This window comes from Protomyces lactucae-debilis, assembly GCF_002105105.1.
Source record: "Protomyces lactucae-debilis strain 12-1054 chromosome Unknown BCR37scaffold_17, whole genome shotgun sequence".
Taxonomy (NCBI): domain Eukaryota; kingdom Fungi; phylum Ascomycota; class Taphrinomycetes; order Taphrinales; family Protomycetaceae; genus Protomyces; species Protomyces lactucae-debilis.
In genome coordinates, this window is record NW_024468009.1 from 218,734 (window position 1) to 237,545 (window position 18,812).

General features: G+C 51.3%; 9 protein-coding genes across 9 annotated transcripts; 5 read left to right on the forward strand and 4 right to left on the reverse strand.

Annotated features, from left to right (window-relative positions):
- The first annotated feature begins 300 nt into the window (after window positions 1-300).
- BCR37DRAFT_109158 (armadillo-type protein) lies at window positions 301-2,509 on the forward strand. The gene is made up of 3 exons (XM_040865913.1): window positions 301-1,132; window positions 1,169-1,900; window positions 1,937-2,509. Exons 1-3 carry the CDS (start codon window positions 488-490, stop codon window positions 2,390-2,392), a joined length of 1,833 nt encoding a protein of 610 aa, XP_040723499.1. The 5' UTR covers window positions 301-487; the 3' UTR covers window positions 2,393-2,509.
- A 92-nt stretch (window positions 2,510-2,601) lies between these two features.
- Window positions 2,602-3,454, reverse strand: BCR37DRAFT_350214 (short-chain dehydrogenase/reductase SDR; the record flags this gene model as incomplete). Its single annotated transcript, XM_040867986.1, has 2 exons — window positions 2,602-2,785; window positions 2,826-3,454. 2 exons carry the CDS (start codon window positions 3,452-3,454, stop codon window positions 2,602-2,604), a joined length of 813 nt encoding a protein of 270 aa, XP_040723500.1.
- A 1,435-nt stretch (window positions 3,455-4,889) lies between these two features.
- BCR37DRAFT_394558 (rhamnolipids biosynthesis 3-oxoacyl-reductase) lies at window positions 4,890-5,791 on the forward strand (the record flags this gene model as incomplete). The annotated part of the gene is made up of 3 exons (XM_040871487.1): window positions 4,890-5,509; window positions 5,555-5,563; window positions 5,611-5,791. The coding sequence occupies 3 exons, from the start codon at window positions 4,890-4,892 to the stop codon at window positions 5,789-5,791; spliced, it is 810 nt and encodes a 269-aa protein (XP_040723501.1).
- A 541-nt stretch (window positions 5,792-6,332) lies between these two features.
- Window positions 6,333-6,890, forward strand: BCR37DRAFT_394559 (uncharacterized protein; the record flags this gene model as incomplete). Its single annotated transcript, XM_040871488.1, has 1 exon — window positions 6,333-6,890. The coding sequence occupies one exon, from the start codon at window positions 6,333-6,335 to the stop codon at window positions 6,888-6,890; it is 558 nt and encodes a 185-aa protein (XP_040723502.1).
- Window positions 6,891-8,031: 1,141 nt separating this feature from the next.
- BCR37DRAFT_400209 (alkaline phosphatase) lies at window positions 8,032-10,072 on the reverse strand (the record flags this gene model as incomplete). Its single annotated transcript, XM_040871797.1, has 2 exons — window positions 8,032-9,381; window positions 9,419-10,072. The coding sequence occupies 2 exons, from the start codon at window positions 10,070-10,072 to the stop codon at window positions 8,032-8,034; spliced, it is 2,004 nt and encodes a 667-aa protein (XP_040723503.1).
- A 618-nt stretch (window positions 10,073-10,690) lies between these two features.
- On the reverse strand, window positions 10,691-12,357 carry BCR37DRAFT_382274 (uncharacterized protein). Its single transcript, XM_040869841.1, has 2 exons — window positions 10,876-12,357; window positions 10,691-10,837 (listed from the first exon to the last, which is right to left on the reverse strand). The coding sequence occupies exon 1, from the start codon at window positions 12,319-12,321 to the stop codon at window positions 10,885-10,887; it is 1,437 nt and encodes a 478-aa protein (XP_040723504.1). The 5' UTR covers window positions 12,322-12,357; the 3' UTR covers window positions 10,691-10,837; window positions 10,876-10,884.
- A 164-nt stretch (window positions 12,358-12,521) lies between these two features.
- On the reverse strand, window positions 12,522-13,628 carry BCR37DRAFT_350415 (N-acetylglucosaminyl transferase component-domain-containing protein; the record flags this gene model as incomplete). The annotated part of the gene is made up of 1 exon (XM_040868003.1): window positions 12,522-13,628. One exon carries the CDS (start codon window positions 13,626-13,628, stop codon window positions 12,522-12,524), a length of 1,107 nt encoding a protein of 368 aa, XP_040723505.1.
- Window positions 13,629-15,517: 1,889 nt separating this feature from the next.
- On the forward strand, window positions 15,518-16,697 carry BCR37DRAFT_382276 (plasma-membrane choline transporter-domain-containing protein). Its single transcript, XM_040869842.1, has one exon. The coding sequence runs from the start codon at window positions 15,581-15,583 to the stop codon at window positions 16,619-16,621; it is 1,041 nt and encodes a 346-aa protein (XP_040723506.1). The 5' UTR covers window positions 15,518-15,580; the 3' UTR covers window positions 16,622-16,697.
- A 143-nt stretch (window positions 16,698-16,840) lies between these two features.
- BCR37DRAFT_108915 (AAT family amino acid transporter) lies at window positions 16,841-18,797 on the forward strand. The gene is made up of 2 exons (XM_040865911.1): window positions 16,841-17,254; window positions 17,295-18,797. Exons 1-2 carry the CDS (start codon window positions 17,059-17,061, stop codon window positions 18,755-18,757), a joined length of 1,659 nt encoding a protein of 552 aa, XP_040723507.1. The 5' UTR covers window positions 16,841-17,058; the 3' UTR covers window positions 18,758-18,797.
- Window positions 18,798-18,812: the final 15 nt, after the last annotated feature.

Genomic DNA, 18,812 nt, shown 5'->3' on the forward strand with positions numbered 1-18,812 from the left:
TGTCGGTGCCGTCTCTGGAGCAGGTAACGATAGCTGGGGCAAGCATCTGCTTGATCGCAGCGGTGGTCACAAGAAGCGCCGCATCATCACGAGCATGCGACCGCGCGGATAAGGTGTCTGTTGTGCTCTGTAGATGCAGTAGCTACACCACCTCCCTCTTGTCTACACCATGGCCACGAACCAGCCAGCCATCAGCATCAGCATGAGCGAGCAGACACCCCCACTGCAGCAGACTGTCTTCACCGTCCCACCACGTCCCTCACGGCTCACTCAGATCTGGCAGGAGCGCAGCCTCAACCTCACCCAGCGAGTCTGTCTTCATGCTGCGCTCCACTCGCTGACTCGCAGACGCCAACACCTACAGAGTTTCCCAAGGACGACTATGTCTTGCCACGCGTTACTGTGCCAAGTCTTGAGGTGCGCAACATGCTACATGCCTCATGACTGACCACAGACTCCCATTGATCCTGCACTCCTCTTGCAGCGCATGGAACAGCTCAGCAAGCAGGTGGACTTGCTCCTTCGCGACAAACACGCTGTTCTCGCTGCTACAGCCGCAGAATCAGCTACAGACCGTACTGTGCAACGACAAGTCCTCGAGTCGATTGCAGCTGCTACGCGTGCACGTATGGAACGCAGCGCTCAGCCAACGACTACAAACACAGATGAACAAGTCAAGGAGCTCTCTCAGCGTCTAGATGCGTCCCTATCGTGCTTGGAGCTCATGAAGATGGAAGTCAAGCAACTCAAGCTTGAGCTGGCACAGTGTGCCGACCACGATGAGTCCTTCTCTGAGGTTGACTTTGCACAGTTTGACATGGCATCTGATGAGTCGTCCAAGGAGGAGGTGCGTGGCGATGTGCCGTTTCCGAAGCTGGAAAATGCCTTGCGTATTGCTACACCGCTGCCATCGCCTGCTGAACCAGGTGCAGCTTCTGCGTTCATGCGTGCGCCTCTTGAGCGAACAGTGTCTGTGAGTACGACTGCAAGTGGTGGCTCTGCCATGCAGGCCAACGCAGCTGCCTTTGCCATGCCCAAACCGCGCAAAGCTGGCATGTCGCGTCAGTCGTCTGACTCTGGCAACAAGATCAAGAAACCTCCTACCCCTCGCTATGAGCATCTCACCTTTTTCGTAAGTATCTGCAAGAGATGCATGTGCTGACGGTAGCCTGGTACGAGCAATACGCCTACACTCAACGAATCCGTCATCTGGTCACCTCCGTCACCAAGCTCGGAAGGTCCTGCTGAGAGCTACGACTCGCGTCACGCACAAGGCACAGACTGGACGTCGATTGTTGACCGTATTGTGTACAGTGATGATCAGCAAGCTTCGGTTTCCTTGCAGCAACGCCTCAAGATCAGCAGTCCTGAAGCCAAGAGTGATATTGTGGATGCCATTGTTGAGCAGGCCTTCGCACTCATGCTGAATCGCTTTGGCAATTTCTTGATTCAGCGCTGTTTTGAGCATGGCACTGCGGAGCAATGCACGCGCATTGCCACGACCATTCTAGGCAATGTTCTCGTTTTGAGTAAAGATGCATTCGGCTGTCATGTCGTGCAAAAGGCATTTGACAATGTGACTGAAGAAAACAAGGTGGCCATGGCACATGAGTTGCTTGCAGAAATCAAGGAGACCATTGTGCACCGTCATGCCTGTCATGTCTGGCAGAAACTGCTTGAAGTCAACTGGCGCGGTGGGCGACCGGACATCATGGGTATCGTCAACAAGGAGCTTGTGGGGTGGTGGCACAATGTTGCACTTGGCGAGACGGGTAGTCTGGTCGTGCAGAATGTGTTTGAGAATTGCATTGAGGAAGAGCGACGCCCATGCATTGAAGAGGTGATTGCGCACGTTGACTTGATTATCCGTGGACAGTGGGGTAATTGGGTCATTCAACATGTATGCTTGCTACTTCTGGTACACGACTAACACCAGATTGTTGAGCATGGACAACCAGATGACAAGGAACGCGTGCTTTCATTCATCATGGAAAAAGCGGCCGACTATTCCGTTGATCAGTACGCTTCCAAGGTGCTCGAAAAGGCCGTCAAGAGTGGTAATGCAGACATCCTGGAGCGCTACCTGACCGCCATCACACAACCTGGTGACCGTCAACGTCCGCGCATGGCTTTGATTGATATTGCCTCGGATCAGTACGGCAACTACCTCGTGCAGTACTTGCTGAGTCACGGAACCCCTGCACAACGAGAGACGGCAAGCAACCATATACGCAAGCACATGGTGTCGATGCGCGGCAGTAGGTACGGCGCGAAAGTTGCTTTTACAGTTGAACGAATGCGCGCCATGGGGTATGAAGGGACGACGCCTGAGCAAATCAAGGCTTTCCATGAGCGACGCGGGCGCGGTGGCTCTTATTCTGCCAGGCGATGATGGCGGAAATTGCATTGCAGCATTATGACATGTGTATTATCTGCAGGCTGAAGTGGTGGTGTAGCCAGCTCTCCTGCGTGCATCGTTTTAGCTTTTATCGTCTTAGCATAACCATTTGATTTGCACCATGAAGACTCGTGTACTTGATCTTTCTACCTGTCGAGTGGCCTTTTACCCCTGAAACAACGTACAAAGCATAAACTACAAAATCAAATCTTGCTGGCGGCCCCGAGGCTCTCGCCACCGTCAAGAGGAATGGTGACACCATTGACGTATTGACCACCACGTCCACAGAGCCAAAGAGCAACTGCCGCAATGTCCAGCGGCAAACCCAGTCGACCAAGCGGGTTTCCAGCCGACACTTCATCTTCACGCCCAGAAAGCGTCCCAGCACTGAATATTAGTCTCTTGAACTGAATAAAGGGCAACTCACGTCATCTTGCTGGGAAAGTAGCCAGGAGCGATACTGTTGCAGGTGATGTGCCTTGGTCCGAGTGCCAAAGCCAAGTTTCGCATCATGTGATGGACGGCAGCTTTGGATGTCGAGTATGGCGTGACTGTAGGTCCCGAGACACGCACACCGGCGACAGAACCCGTAGCAATGACACGAGCTGGGTCAGCCGCAGTCCCTGCCTTCTCAAGCAGCGGTAACATCTTTTGGATGGTGTAAAATACGGATCGCACATTGAGGTTCATGACTTTGTCGTAAGCCTCCTCGGGCATCGTGTCGAACTCATGTCCCCAGGTGGCTCCTGCATTGGCGATACAGATGTGAATACCGTTTGGTTCACGCTTCGTCAGCTCTGCAACAAGGGCCTCGATGTTGGCAACCTTGGACGCATCACAGGCGATAGCAATTGCCTCGCCATGGGCAGACAATTCTTTCACGGCGGCATCGCATTGCTTCTGTTTGCGAGAGGAGACATAGACCTTGCAGCCATTGCGGACAAGAGCATGAGCCATGTTGAGGCCTAGTCCACTGCTTCCGCCAGTCACAAGAGCAACCTTACCCTTGACACTGAAGATGTCTTCGATTTTGAAGCCGGTGTAATCGTACGACATTTTGACTTATATCTGACTGTCAGCGACTTGGAGATGCAACAGAGAGCTGATGCATACCTAGTACTTGATTGATTGAAGTGGAAGTTGGATTGACTACAGCGAAGTCCAAGTGATGGTCGACTTCGGAGTGTGGAGTACCGGGGTCCGGGGAGTCGGAAGCGTGAGATATTGAACTCCATCCAGGCGACCAGCGCTACTCGTACAAGACCATACCAAGCTACTCATGACGCTGTGAACACCAGGTGTCGCCAATGCTTCTACAACTCATTAATATGATGCTCGCTCTCAGGAATAGCTGCCCTCGTAAGTGAACTCAAGAAGGCACGCTTGCCAGTCGACCAAGGTCTCAACGACTAGCTTCCCATAGCACGCCAGATCTGGCAGTGCATTGTTCCTGCGCCTTACAGCTCTGCCTTCTATCTGTTGAAGCGATGAATGAGCGTTGCTTGATAGGACCGTTACGTGGATCCTAAGTCTTTGATGCAGGAGACATGTTTGAATGAGCCAGCGAATAAGTGGAGCTGATGGTACCGTGCGCCAGATCGTGGATACCATCTCGCGATGCCTGATTTCATCCGTGCCAATGGTGGATCAATTGGTTACTTTGTCGAACGAATATCTCAACGCTCTTCCCTTCCCGCCAGTTTGCAAAGCGATTCATTGTGGTCTTCGGTTCCTCGTGCGCAAGCTGCTTTCTCGCTTCAAGAAGTTCACTTATGACGATCACTCCAGGTTAATGATCTTGGCGTTCTTACAAGGTGCCACCCACACGGGACGAGTTAGGACTGGACAATCTGAGACATGTCGGTCAAGTTTCTTCACCAGGAACGAGATGTAACAGCGCTAAGCCAATGCCCACGGACTGTCTATTGGACGACTCACTGATTCTGCTATTTCAATGCGTCTCTGTTGTCGTTACCCTTTGCACACTCGTGTACAGGATAAGTGATATCACGGTCACTCGCGGCTATACGTTACTCCCGGGGTCAAGATCATCTATCTAGGCTTCTACTCCTGGGTGGCACGCATACCGAACGACGAATTTATGCCCATGGCCGGAGTTGTTGAAAGCTATGTGGTCATGCTAGACTATTGAGTCTGTTATGGTGGAAGAGGAGAGCGGGCAGCGTCCTCCTATATAGGCGGTGGGCGAACTCCCGAGACTCTTGATGATCGTCATAGTTGACCAGTGAGAACAAGACCGCAGTTCCTTGGCCCATGCACAACGATGAATTGGCCCATTATCATAGCAAGCAGCTAGTACAAGCCTGCCAACTGAAGACTGGCTAGTTGAACAAATTGGCTGTGCTGGCATAGCACCTTTGACCTTGCTTGCCAATATCAAATGATTTCCCCGGCCGAGTTGCCCCTGCACCCTTCTCCGCACTCGTCCCGGAGACAAAACCAAATCTAGAGCAAAGTGACACCAACCAAAATGTCCTACGATTACTCAAACTTCAATATCTCTGACCTGTTCAATGTCAAGGGCAAGGTTGCTCTCATTACAGGAGGCTCGTCAGGACTTGGTTTGAACATGGCTCACGCGCTCGTCCGCAATGGTGCAAAAGTTTACATTTCTTCGCGAAAGCAAAAGCAGTGCGATGCAGCAGTAGCTGAATTGACTCCATACGGCGAAGCGGTGGCTATTTCATGCGATGCTTCCAAGGTGGCCAACATTGAAGCACTCGTTGCCAAGATCACCGAGCGTGAGCCTAATGGTGTGCACATCTGTATCGCCAATGCTGGAGCAGCCTGGGGCGCGGGACTCATAGAACAGACTGAGGAGTCTTATGACAAGGTCACTGACTTGAATACCAAGAGTGTCTTCTTCACCATTCAGAAAATGATGCCTTTACTGGAAAAGGCAGCGACTGTGGACGACCCTGCACGAGTCATTGCGATTGGCAGCATCATGGGTCTCATTGCCTGTGATAGCAATACCATTCCTTACAATACTAGCAAGGCAGCTGTTCACCATATGGTCCGCAGTTTGTGTTTGCCACTCGGGGCCAAGCACATCACAATCAACTCGTTGTCTCCAGGTTACTTTCCATCGTACGCCCACTCTGTTGTTCAGACTCACTGCTAACATGCTTCCAGCAAGATGACGTGAGAATCCATTTGAAGGGCGCTCGAGAGACACTGCTGACATTTAGGAAATTCATCCTTGCAGACACAAAAGATGAAAAGGCAGCAAACAACGCAATGGGCCGGCTGGGACTGCCACAGGATATGGCTGGTACATGCCTCTTCTTGTGCTCTCGAGCCGGATCGTACATCAACGGTCAGACGATTGCTATTGACGGCGGCTATATTCATCAGGCAACAAAGCTGTGAGCGATTCTATGATTGTCACTTCAAGTCGAGTATAGGAAGTTGAGAAGCTCAGCTGTAGCCTGTAAGTAGATCAAAGTGTAGAACTGAGCTAGAAGAATTCCAAATGACCTGGAATCATATATATAGAACTCGGGCTGATGAGTAAGCGGATTCGACCAATGATCATTGAATGATGCGAGTCGCGTCGGTAACACAACAAACAAACAACAGACCCCTGGCACACAGACACGCAAGCAGACATCCCTCGTAGCACACGGCCTGCTGTCTGACTATCTCCAGCAGCCCATTGAACAGTGCACATTACTGCATCATGCCTTCTGCACCACAATGGACGGGCAGTGAAGACCTTACTCTATGTACGGCTATGGTCAGACACAGTCCAGTCACCGGCACAGACGAGGAGGCAGAGATCCTATTCGGCAAGATTTACGATGAATGACTCATGAACCACCCGTTCACGAGGCGCAAAACCGGATCCAAGAAAGGGCAGCCAGGCATTCCTCTGGAGAAACGCAAATTCTCGGCCGTCGTAAACCGAGTCATGCTTATTCAAGCCGAACTTAAGAAATTCGCTCCATATTACCGAAGAGCAGCGGCGGAAAATGTCAGCGGCGCCCACGACTTTGATGTTATGAGTGCTGCCATCAACAAGTTTGAAGAAACTGGATCTTTGAAGACAGTCGATGTGCGTTATTGCTGGGAGTATCTGCGACTGCAGCCAAAGTGGCGAAGATTGGGCGAGGACCAGGAGTCCATCGCTAGACTCGAAGCAGACCGACAAAGACAACGGGCGGAGCGAGATAACGACGCCGAAGCCAGTCGAGGTGAAGTCACCGCACTCGTTCTCAAACGATCAAAGGTTGAGAAGGCTGCAAGAGCTGCAGCGTTCAAGGCTGCAAGAGTTGCAGCGCACAAAGCTGCATTGCAGGAGGCCGCCACGACCGATTTCGCCAGAATGCAAGCGAAAATGAGTGCCGAGTTTGCCATCAACGTGGCCAACACGAATCTTGTCATGCAACGCGCCGAGCATTTCTCTTGCATGAAAGAGTTCACAGAGCCAAGTCTGGGGAAATCCTCGCCCTTTTTCAGGCACATTTGACCGACATTGAGCTGCGTATCAAGAAAACTGAGGACAAACTTCAAGCAAAAGAATCATTGCTAGCTCAATTAGAAGCAGAGGGATAAATTGGATCAGAAGCCACCACCTCGATCAGGACTCAAGAGAATGCTGCGCCAAGCACGCCGGGGAATCGGGGTCAGAGCACTCCAACGCCGCTGGTGCCATCCAACGACGACGATGACGACGACGACAAATCATTGCCAGACAATGATGTCAATCGGCCCGATGATATGATATTCTCCTCAGTGCACAATACGCGGAGCCCATCGTCCGTATCAGCGCACTTACCCTGCAATCTAAGCCATGAGTGCCGTCGTTCCTTCTACAAGAGGTTTCAAACGGGCAAACAAAAAGTCCTCGCAGAGAAACTATGACTCCACGCAAGAGAGCTGCAACGGCCACTCAGACCGGCTCGGTCAAATCCTACAATGATCCCTCACCATGACTTCATGAGTCATTGAATGGCCAGTCATCCCTACGTCAATAGTGTATAGTCGAAGAACTTCCATGCTTGTACGATAGCTTCAGGTCTAGGTAAATATGTATATTCGTGTATACTGTGCACAACCCCCTGAGTCGTCGTCTCCATTACCCTGACGCCTCCAAATATTGGCTTTAAGCTTCTTGCGCAGTCTGTCGTATGCGTCGCAATCAGCGGCAGTGGCCCGACTTGCAGTATCATGTAGATCGAAGTCGAAAGTAGCAGCATCATCTGGGCAAAGTCCAAACACATCTCAAGTCTGTGCCGGTCCTCTGCATCATCTGAGTCATCCGAAGAGTCAGATGAAATGAGTCCGTATTGCGCTCGACATCCGTTGCTGAATTTTGGGGACGTGGCCTGGGCGAGCATCGGGAAATGGTCACGTCGAGGTTCAATGATGGTGTATTAGAACAATGTGTGGTGGCGGCCAAGGATACAAGTCTTTAGCTCACCGAAGCTCATAGATATTGTTCGTCTATCTTGCCCCCAGAACAAGACTATCGTCCTGCTTGCTCGGCGTGAATTTTCAGGGGCAGAGCCACGAAACAAGCAAGTCGAAGCCAATCAATACCGGTTTGCAACTTGTCTTCTAGATGATGAAGACTTATAGTAGCTAGTCTTGATACATAGAGTTCAATTTTACACCAACTCCAAAGACCAAGCGATACGCTTGAACAGTGCAGTATTCTGGTAAACTCCACCAAAGAGCTCAGAACCAGGTCCACTAGCAAACACAGGCACATCTGTCAAAGAGTGAACGCCCTGTGGTTGAGAGATAGGAAGCGTGCCGTTGATCAAGATTCCATTGGGCTTATCGGCAGCAACGAAGCCAGAAACGGATCCATTGGCAGGTGCGCCACGAGCAGGTGTACGAAGGCCGACACCCGTGACATTCTTGGTAACACTGTAATCTTCGCGCACGTCAGGGTGAGCAACAACACCCTGTGCCAATGTGTAACGAGGATCCCATTGGCTAGGGAACCCAGGAGCAGCGCCAGGGCCAGCAGACAGGTATTGAGACAAACCCGATTGTTCATATGTGCCAATGGCCTGCCTCTTCAATCGTTGTCCATTTGCATCATTTGGCTGTGCGTTCAGCCACTTGGTGTCCACGCTGCCCCACACATCAAACCCGTGACCGTGGTCGGCAGTTGTGATGATGAGGGTGTCTTCCAAGATGCCAAGTTTCTTGAGCTTGGCAATAGCCACTGTGATGCTGTTGTCGAGTTCAAGGAGCTCGCCCAATGCACGGTCATAGTCAAGCGCATGCATGGCTTTGTCAATGGAGGCAGCCTCAGACATCAAAAAGAATCCCTTCTTGCCATTGGCTTCATCACGAGCGTGCAAAATGTCAATAGCCTTGGCAGTCATGTTGGCAAGACCGGGCTGGTCGAGGGCATCACCAGTCTTGTTGTTGGGGCTAGAATTCATGCCACGCAGGTTGGACGTGTAGACATTCCTGTCGAGCCATTTGGCCATGTTGCTCTTTGAGAAGACACCGAGCGTTTTGGAAGTATTGCTGGCAGTCGCAAGCGAAGTCTGGTTGTACAGGATGCTGTAGCCAGCACGCTGGAACTGGGAGTAGAAGCTTGCATTGCTAACAGAGCCACCAATCATAAAGTTCTCTGCACCACCACCAAAGATGACATCAGGGGAAGAGTAGTTGAACCAGGAACCATTGACATTGGCACCATACAACATGGACTCAATGACAGACTGGTAGTCTCCACGGTCCTTTGTGTGGGCAGTCAGCGCCGCAGGCGTTGCATCAGCCAAAAAGGCCGTTGAGACAATACCGACCTGGCCGCCGCGCTTTCGCTTGAACAGCTCAGCAATGGACTCCACCTTAGGGTCATCGAGGGAATCTGGCGAAGAGTCACGGTACACACCAAGTGCATTGACTGTTGACTTGTGTCCAGTGTACATTGCAGTAGCTGAGTTGGCAGAGTCGGTAATGAAGCTGTCGAGCGAGTGTGTCATTTGGTGTCCCTGAATGTTAGTGTTTGTGACAGGCAGATTCGCATACCAAGTGAGTGAAACCGTCCATAGCCATAGGTGAAGCATAGGTGCCATCAGCACTCTGCTCGTACTTGCCGTTGATGCTCTTGAAGGCAATGAGACGTGCAGCGGTAATCATGTTGGTAGTCATACCATCACCAATAAACAGAATCACATTCTTTGCGCGCTTCTTTGGCTTCATTTTTGGCAAGACGCTCCAATTGGCAACAGTCTTAGTGCCGTTGTAGTAGGTCAATACAGCCTGATACTGACCAGGCTCGGCAATAGAGACGTAACGGTAGGCGCGCGCAGCAACATTGACGAGCGAAGCGGACTTGTTTTGCTGGGCAAAGAGATCCTCGAACCACGAAAAGCTCCATCGCTCCAGTGTAGCATTCTGCTTGATGTTGAAGAATTGCTGAACAGGCACAGGCGTTTGGCCAACTTTGCCAATAGCCAGGGTAAAGTTGGTGTCGGGCCGGCCGCCGTTGAAGGCCTCTGAACCGTTTTGCGGAGCGTGTACCTCGATGCGAACGTCGAAAGCAACACCGGGCAAGAACTCTGCGCGGTCAGGTGGGAAGATACAGCCCAATGTTGGACATCCACCGAGACGTTGGAAAGTTTGTGCTGTCGAAAGCCCAGCAAGTGTTGCAAGGGCAACAGCCGAAGACAAAAGAACCATGCTGGTTGTTTGAACGAGTATCACAAAGGTTATAGAGGGCAGCTTTCGTGTTTATAAAGCATTGACGAGGATTGACATAGAGTGCTTTCGAGCATCTCGTTTAAGGCTCGAGGTTGTGCTCAAAGTGGGTTTTGCGGCTATGCAGCCTTCAGTGAGAGCTGTAGAAGATGTCATCCGGCTCCACTGATCGTGAGCCCTGCGCCCCGGGAGCCTATAGGCGTAGAGCGGGAGGGCCATTGTAGACAGCAAGCTAGCGTACGCTTTGCGCATGTGCGCTTTTGCTCGTCCGCACTTGGCGCAGATCCAAATCTGGGCAACACGAAATTGACAGCTGCACGAGCAGATATCAAGAGATGAGCCAATGGGAGAACGAGATGATATCACGCACTAGGAACGGCCGTGAGTCATCCGAGTCACAGTCTCACAGACTCACACAGTCGTAGATTCGCAAACACGACCAAGCGAGCCGGCAGCTGCCAGCACTAGCAGTCTAGCACTGAGTCATTGACTTAAAGCGCCTAGACTGGTAGGAAGTGCGTCAGGTACATTCACCCGACAAAGCGACGATGGGCGTGCAGAGCCGGCGTGCTTCATTTATTGGTTGACATCAGGCGAAACTCGGATAAGAATTCTAGACTTCTTTAACAACGCAGTTGACAAGTTGGCAATGCGACAGACGCCGACAGCACCTTAGCCAAGAGCCCATATGATATGCATGATGTCTTCGGTCTGGTGGCTCAGTAAGGCGTCTTGTAGGCGTAGCAGGTTCGTCTCGCGGTAAGCCATTCAAGGCTAAACTAAAGATCATACGCTCAAACCGTAAAGTCGAACGTCACGGTACTGCCTGCTTCTCTAAGCAAGACGCGGTCTTCCGAGATGTGCACAATCTCCATATCCTCTGTGCTCTGCGGTGCTGACGCCTGAGTCTCTGCATCACATTCCAACGTACCATCTCCCGGTGGCAACAGACGAATCGCTTTACTGTAGACATTCTGAATATCCCAGACATGTAGTCCAGCTTTGCCAAGGCCGAGGGCCATGCGCAAGTGTCGACCAACGCCACAGCTCGACATGCTTGCTCCGGTTCCCACCAAGTCACGCCCTTTTGACAAGGTCAAGGGTTCTCCTGGCACCGAGTGAACCTTGTACAAAGTCATCAAATTGCTAGTACTGTGCGCAACGAGCAGAAATGGATGGATGTAGCTGATACTGCCATTCTGTGTCGCGAGTGCCTCTTCCGACCTGCGGACAGCAGTTTTGAAGCCGGCTCCAGCGGTTGTTGCAGCAACATGTGCTACCCGTGTAGAAGTGTGCTGATCGTTCTCGAAGACGAGCTGCTGAACAGTGACTGTGTCAGATAAGACGCCATACGCAACGAATGCAACACTGACAAGGGTTTGAAGACCTTGCTTGCGTACAACGAGAGATGATTTGCCAACAATGGCCCCTTTGAGTGCAGATATGAGACGAGCTCCGCCTACAGCGACAGAGTAGGTGCATAGGAGACCAGTGGCAGACAGGGTGGCCATGTGACCGTTTGCATAGCTGAAATCGTCTTCCATTGTGCAATCGACGGAACTGAGTAGCTTGAACTGCAGAGCATTGATCACTTTGTCAATCTGGACGAGCTGCAGTGTCTGTGCATACTGCAAGATGAGGTGATTCTCCTCTGCTGCGTGTACCTTGAGTGGAACGGCAGACAGCAAGAGTGAGCCTTGCAATCCGTCTACTGGATCACATACACTCAAGTTGTGTTCAACCAGCTTGACACGCCATGATCCGACAAGACGGCCGGCTGCATCGTCTGACCGCACCGCATGATACCGTCCCTTTAGCCAATTTGAGCGTATCTGGTAACGCTTGCGCCAGGTCTTACTCTCTGCCAGCCGATCTTCCTTACTTACAAAGCCCAACTCTCGTTGTGAAGGTCTTTTCTTGTCTGTCTCGCACGTTGACCCATCTGCACTGACGCCCGCTTTGCCTGTTCGTCTTCTTGACGTCCTAGCATAATCACGCGCGTACAAGACCCGCCAAAGGACTTCATCTCTTGATAATTGCTTGAATCGACGCGAGACTAGATCTACCTGCGCAACGCTTGGAGCGTCCAGGAAGCTAAAGATCTGCAAAAGTAGTTCGTCGGAGAAGGAAGAAAGTGAGGTGTTTGTGTGTCTTTGGCGTTTACAGTCGCATGTTCTTGACGAGTCGCGATCAGAGAGAGAAGGGGATGAGCGCCGTCGCTTCAGGCTCATGCTTGCAAGCAAAGGAAGGTCTATCTGCTCTGTCGCATGTGGCGTGCAGTGCCTGTCGCGTCTTACGCTTTTCAGATGGGAGCATATCAGAGATCAAGACAAGGATCAGGCGCATTCAGAGGATCCGGGCGCATCAAACAGATTGCAATAACGTATATCCTGGCTAGAGATACATGACGCTACCGAAGAAAGCAGACTAGCTACAGCTTGCCCTTCATCGTCGCAACAAGCAGATTCTTGAGCTGAAGTGTCGAACCCATGATGCGCGATTGCCGAGTGACAAGAGGCTGAAAGATCAAGTCGAACGGCAGTGGCTTGGACTCAATGAGCAGATGTGAGACTTGTGCATCGCTCTGCTGGCCTAGCAGTGTGACATGGATACCACCTGGCAGTCTGCGAGCATCCTTGATACGTAATAGGCACGCAAACAAAGGGAATTGCACGAGAAAAGCCAACACCATGTCGAGTCCTGTCTTGCCAATCCTGATGGCAATGCGCGACGCTGCAAACGTGAGATAGTAGACCAGCACCGTTGGAAATAAAAAGGCAAGCAGCGTAAACATGATTGTACCAAGCAGCAGCTGGTCCAGATCATAATCACAAGAATCGATACGATGTCGCAGTACATTCCGCTTCTTGCCGCGAAAGAGATGAAAGAGCGACAGTAAAACTGTGACTTGCAGGTCATAGATGCGTGCCGCCGTCAGGTAAAAGACGTAGAGGTGAAGTGTCAAGAGGCCGAATGCATCAGAGATAAGACTCACGCTGATGGATGCACCCAAAAATCCACTCATGCCAATGAATTGGACTGCTAAAGGTAGAAACGGCCGAATTGCTTTGAGAATTTGATGCCACGATCCAATCAGCCATAGAAACAAGTCTCCGAAAAAGCTGGCTAGCTCATTGTTGAGCTTGAGACCGGCAGGCCAGCTCTTGAGCCAGTACATCATCCTTCCGCTGGTCTCAATTGAATAAGAGTCTACTAGTGTGTAGACATACTCTGCAATGTAGTCTTGATTGTTCAAGCAGATCGATGCAATGTAGACCCCGAAGATGAGATCGTTGGCCAACAACCACATGCCATTGTAGAAGCGAATGTAGTCTGGATGGTAAGAGGTGATGCTAGCCCAATCGCGCTTGCGCGCCCTCAAAGTTCTGTACTCTGCTGGCCAGCTCAAAATCTTTTGTATCCGGTAATCCAGCTCACGAGCAGCAACCGAGATATCTCGAGGCGATGTCCCAGATCCTAGAGGAGCAGAGTTGAGACAGTGCGAGAGGCTTTGAAGCGTGCATATCTCTGCGTGCATCAGTGTTTGGCAAGCGAGACTGATACTTGGAGCCAGTGTCTCGTACACGGTCGAGTAAGCATCTACAGATACGGCGCGTGCAGAAGTCCACGCAGTCTTGGCACCTTCTTTGAACACTTCATGAAACGACTGCGCTCGATTCCTGTATCGCCGTGATCCTAGAATTGGTAAATTTTGCTGCAACACGGCGGCTACTTCCCGTGCACAATTCATCTGGTTGATGTGTAGCTGGGCTAGGCTGTGTTCGTGCGCCTTGGACGCCATACAAGACCAGGCATTATCAGGATCTTGATGTTCAGTCCGCTCAAATGGCACGGGCAGCATTGAAAAGTATTGCATTCTGTGTGGATCTGGTCGATCAAAGATATACAGCTGTACGCCGCGTTCACCAGGACTAATGATGAAGCGAGGGTAGATGCTATTTTGGTCAATGAGACAGTGAAGGACATGCTCGTCGTGAGCATTGTCTGAGTGGCCCAGCTGACCCAAGACAGAGAGTGGTTGATTGCCACAAAACCGCGAAAAGCGACTGAACGGGTATTTGGTGACGAGCGATGCCATGTCGACTGGTCTCTCGAGGCCAGGGCGATAGACATTGGAGACGAGATCTACTACAAAGAGGTCATTATCGCCATTGCGCCAGCCAAGTATCAATGCAGGGTCATGTGTGTCTAGCAAATCAGACGGCCAGAAGATTTTGAGTGTCTTGGCCGATTTGCGCATCAGAAGCTCCCTCGTCGCCGGAGGTTCTCGCGTGCTCCAATGTAAGACTTGTATGGCTCTTCCTTACACTCTAGAGTAGCAAGCTTATCAGCAACCAGCAGTACGAGCGCGAAGGCAGTAGACAAGGTAGCCAGACTGAGAGCAAGCTGTTGCGGTATACGCGAAGCCAAAATCCGGTCAAGAGCAGTCCTTGCCGTCAGATAGAGTGGATAGGATGTATCTTGCGTAACAAGGCCGAGCAAGTAGCCTGTAGCAAACAAGAGAGCAAAGGCCAGCACTGTCAGGCTCGTTGACATGTGGTTCGAGTCGGTCCCGCAATCTGCTCGCGACAAGTCATCACAAACTGACACCAACACGGCGCAGGCATGTTTTCAGAGTGTATGGATGCTCAGATGATGTAGGAGCAGTCGCTGACTATAGATACATCGCGGCTGATACAGCAATCGACGTCGCGGCTCACGACCCGTCGGCAAGCGCCTCTATTCTACTCAACACAAGACCACAGCGAGGACATTCGCGAATCCATGGCGCTGCGCGCATCGCGAGGACGATTCGGCGCATTTGCTCAAGTTGATAGTGACGAGGATCCAGATGAGTATGATCATGACGACCACGAAGCGATGCGCAGCAGTTGGCAGCCGCCTCCCAGACCTGCGCCGCCAGACATCCTTTCTAGTCCGGTGCCAGAAGAGGAGTTCTATGAAGAGCACGACGAACCAAGCGCTACCTTCTTTCGCCAGAGTGAAGATGGAGAAAGCAATCACAGCGTTGCGTCAGAAGATGTACTATTCGGCGTGCCACTGGATGAATCTGCTGGCCCAGTTCAAGGCTTATCAGTACAAGATTCGGTGGCAAGCGTGGAGAAGTCTATCATTCCCGCTCCAATAAGTCATTCAGACTCGCTACTCAAGCATGACGCAGCATATGCAGTACTCTACATGCTTGCGATTTCGTCGCTGTTCACTTCAAGTCTCTTCATCTATCTGCGTACAGATGTGCCGACTGCGCCAATGGGCGATACAGTCTATTCTGCGCTGACGAGCGGCATGGGTACAATCATCAAGGACACAGTCATCGCGCTAGCTGTCTCGTTGCTGTGGCTATTGACCATGCGCACGTTTGTCAAGCCGTTGTTACAGCTTCTTGTTGTGGCAGTGCCTGTTGTCCTCACTACGTTCGCCATCTATGTCCTGGTCTGGTCATACAAAGGCGACTATGGTGGCTATGAAATGCAAGCACACGCAATGCGGTGGTCCAGTCTACTCACTGCAGGTTTCGCCGGACTCTGGCTCTATACTGTCTACTCGCGTCGCTCAGCCATTGGCCGTGCTATTGGCATCATCAAACTTGCATTCAGCATACTCGAGCAAAATATGTACCTGCTGGTCATCAGCTTCAGCACATTGTATCTGTTCCTCGCCTTTACATTCATTTGGATCTTACAATTTGAGCGCTTGTTTTTGCGCGGCACCATGACTGGCATTTCTGGCCATCGTATGTGGATACTGCAAGGTGATTCCTGGCCATTGGGAGCATACTTCATCATGGTCTATCTCTGGACATTTGGCGTCGTGAGCGGTATTCAGCGCGCCTCGATCAGTGCAGTCACATCTCAGTGGTACTTTCATCGGCATGATCAACCACGAACGCCGCCAAAGGCAGCAACAGAAGCGGCTCTTTGGCACGCTCTCTCTGCGTCCTTTGGCACAATCTGCGCGAGCTCGCTGTTCAGTCTATTGACACGCCTGCCGTTGCTTGTCGTCCCTAGACGTATTGCTGGTACGATCACATTAGCGGCTTACATGTTCCTCTCGGCACCGCTCGTCAATTTGACGAGTCCGCTAACGCTCACGTATGCGGCTATTTTCTCAGTCAATCTCAAGACAGCAGCACGAATCATGGATGCTCAGCCAAGACTCAAACCAGGCAAGCATTGGCAGCCGTATCGGACAGCAAAGATGGTGTTGTCTGCAGCACGCGCTACAACAGCACTAGGTCTTGGATTGGCAGCGTGGATTCAAGCAGCCCGGCGGTCCGGTACAAACAGCAGTCTCTATGGCTACCTGGTCGGTATGATCGCAGGCACAATTGGCTGGACAATCGTCGGGTGTGTAGAGGGATTGGTGAGTGTCTTGGTGGATGCATGCTTCGTGTCCTGGATCGTCGATGCGGACAACACAGCAGCTGGCAGGACGCATTGTCAGGAGGCGAATACAGTCTTTGGAGCGCTACCTGCGAGTGCCAGGGGCCTAGGAGCTCTGCAAGTATGAGATGTAATGAATTGTACATGTAATGACGAGAGAAATACTCAGTAATTGGGACGGAACCAAGAGATGACTTCCTAAGTAGTCCATATATCCCCGTCGCCAAGTATTTCCAGCGGCTACGTTCAGATAGGCCGTCATCCCACGTCATTTCATCTCCGAAGTTTCGGCGCGAGAAAAAAAAGCAAAAAATCACGCAACTGTCGCGACTCGCGAGCCTCTGCAGCGTCTGCTATAGGCAATTCGCCGGAAGATGTGGTAAAGACTCATCACTGTCGTGTTAAGTCATCCATATTGCGCAATCCCTCGTTCGAACTTTGCATATCTTCTCTGCCCGGGCCTGCCTTAGACCAACCCGTTTCCTGCACACTGTATAAGCTCGACCCACACAAGACCTCTAAAGACTGTCGCTCTAGCTTGAATACACACGCTCCTTAGCTAGCATGGCTGAACATTCCCAGGAAAAGTTCCAAGCTACGAAAATCTCTGCTGCTGCAGACGTCAACTCTGTTCATGCTTCAGAGACCTCAGACAATGTATCTCCAATCGCAAAACCTGGCTACCAAGTCCGAAGAGATTTGAAGGGCCGTCATGTCCAAATGCTTGCTCTAGGCGGAACGATCGGTACAGGTCTTTTCAGTATGTCGCCTGCCTGCTTGGCGAGTTTACTAATATATAGTCGGATCTGGGACTGCTCTACAAAATGGCGGGCCACTGGGCTGTCTGCTCGGCTACTTCATCGTCGCCCTGGTCGTTTACTGCGTCATCATCTCCCTCTGTGAAATGACCACCCTTTTCCCAGTATCTGGTGCCTTTACTCACTACGCAGCGCGGTTCGTCGACCCTGCTCTTGGCTTCAGTCAAGGCTTTAATTATTGGTGGTGCTGGGCTGTTGCACAAGGACTTGAGGTCGTCGCTGCCGGAATCATCGTCAGCTATTGGGATACGAAAACACCCATTGTTGTCTACATCACAGTCTTTTACATCCTTATGCTCAGCGTCAATCTTTTGGGCACGCGCTGGTTTGGTGAATCAGAGTTCATCTTGTCGGGCATCAAGGTCATTGCCCTGCTTGGCCTGATCACTCTCGGTATAGTCCTCATTCTTGGCGGAGGACCGACCAAGGATCGTATTGGCTTTCGATACTGGGAACAAGGGCTCTTTGCGCAGTACAACAATATCCCCGGCTCACTCGGTCGTTTCTTGGCATTTTGGTCCACCTTCATCAATGGTGCCTTCAGCTTCTCAGGATCAGAGCTCGTGAGTGTTACTGCCGGTGAAGCCCAGAATCCTCGCAAGAACATCCCCAAGGCGCTCAAGCGAGTCTTGTTCAGACTTGTCTTTCTCTACATCGGGTCCATCTTTGTGATTAGCATGCTTGTGCCCTACAAGAGCCCACAGTTGGCTGCAGCAAGTCACGAAGCAGCCACTGCCGCTGCATCGCCCTTTGTCATCTTCATCAACAACGCCAAGATACCAGTACTGCCGCATATCATCAATGCAGTCATTCTGGTAGCAGTCCTCTCTGCAGCAAACAGCGACTTGTATGCTGCAAGTCGAACACTTTACGCATTAGCCCTCCAGTCCCCAGCCATGACGCCTCGCTTCCTTACAAAAGTCACCAAGCGCGGCCTCCCTATCAATTGCGTGCTTGTCACTGCAAGCGTCGGGCTCCTCGCATATCTCAACCTTTCTGCGAGTGCAACTGTGGTCTTCAACTGGCTTGTCAGCTTGAGTACAGTGGCAGTCTTGCTCACTTGGTGTTTCATCTGCGTCTCTTACTTGCGCTTCTTTTACGCATGCAAAGCACAAGGCCTAGACAGGAATACATTGCCATACAAGGCACCCTTCCAGCCATACGCAGCTTGGATAGGTATGATTGTTACATCTGTCATCACTCTCTTCAATGGCTTCTGGGTCTTCCTGAGCGGCAACTGGAGCGCAACCAACTTCATCACCTCCTACATCGGTATTGTCATTTTTGCAGCCTTGTACTTGGGCTACAAGTTGTGGCGTAAGACGAGCATCATTCCCTTGAACAAAGTGGATCTGGTCACGGGGCGCATGGACCTTGATATCCAGCTTAGGCCAGAACCAGAGAAGAAGTCTATTTGGAAGCGCGCATACGACGCCGTTTTATGATAATAATTTTATAGCATATAGCATTGCATCAATCTCGAGCAGTATTCTGCAGGCT

Excerpts from the sequence above, each read along its gene's own strand:
- BCR37DRAFT_109158 (XM_040865913.1), top strand. The coding sequence starts at position 488 with ATGGAACAGCTCAGCAAGCAGGTGGACTTGCTCCTTCGCGACAAACAC. Across the intron at positions 1,133-1,168 it reads ATGAGCATCTCACCTTTTTC|CCTGGTACGAGCAATACGCC; the intron begins GTAAGTATCTGC and ends TGCTGACGGTAG. Across the intron at positions 1,901-1,936 it reads GTAATTGGGTCATTCAACAT|ATTGTTGAGCATGGACAACC; the intron begins GTATGCTTGCTA and ends GACTAACACCAG.
- BCR37DRAFT_382274 (XM_040869841.1), bottom strand. The coding sequence starts at position 12,321 with ATGAGCCTGAAGCGACGGCGCTCATCCCCTTCTCTCTCTGATCGCGAC.
- BCR37DRAFT_382276 (XM_040869842.1), top strand. The coding sequence starts at position 15,581 with ATGCAAGCACACGCAATGCGGTGGTCCAGTCTACTCACTGCAGGTTTC.
- BCR37DRAFT_108915 (XM_040865911.1), top strand. The coding sequence starts at position 17,059 with ATGGCTGAACATTCCCAGGAAAAGTTCCAAGCTACGAAAATCTCTGCT. Across the intron at positions 17,255-17,294 it reads GATCGGTACAGGTCTTTTCA|TCGGATCTGGGACTGCTCTA; the intron begins GTATGTCGCCTG and ends ACTAATATATAG.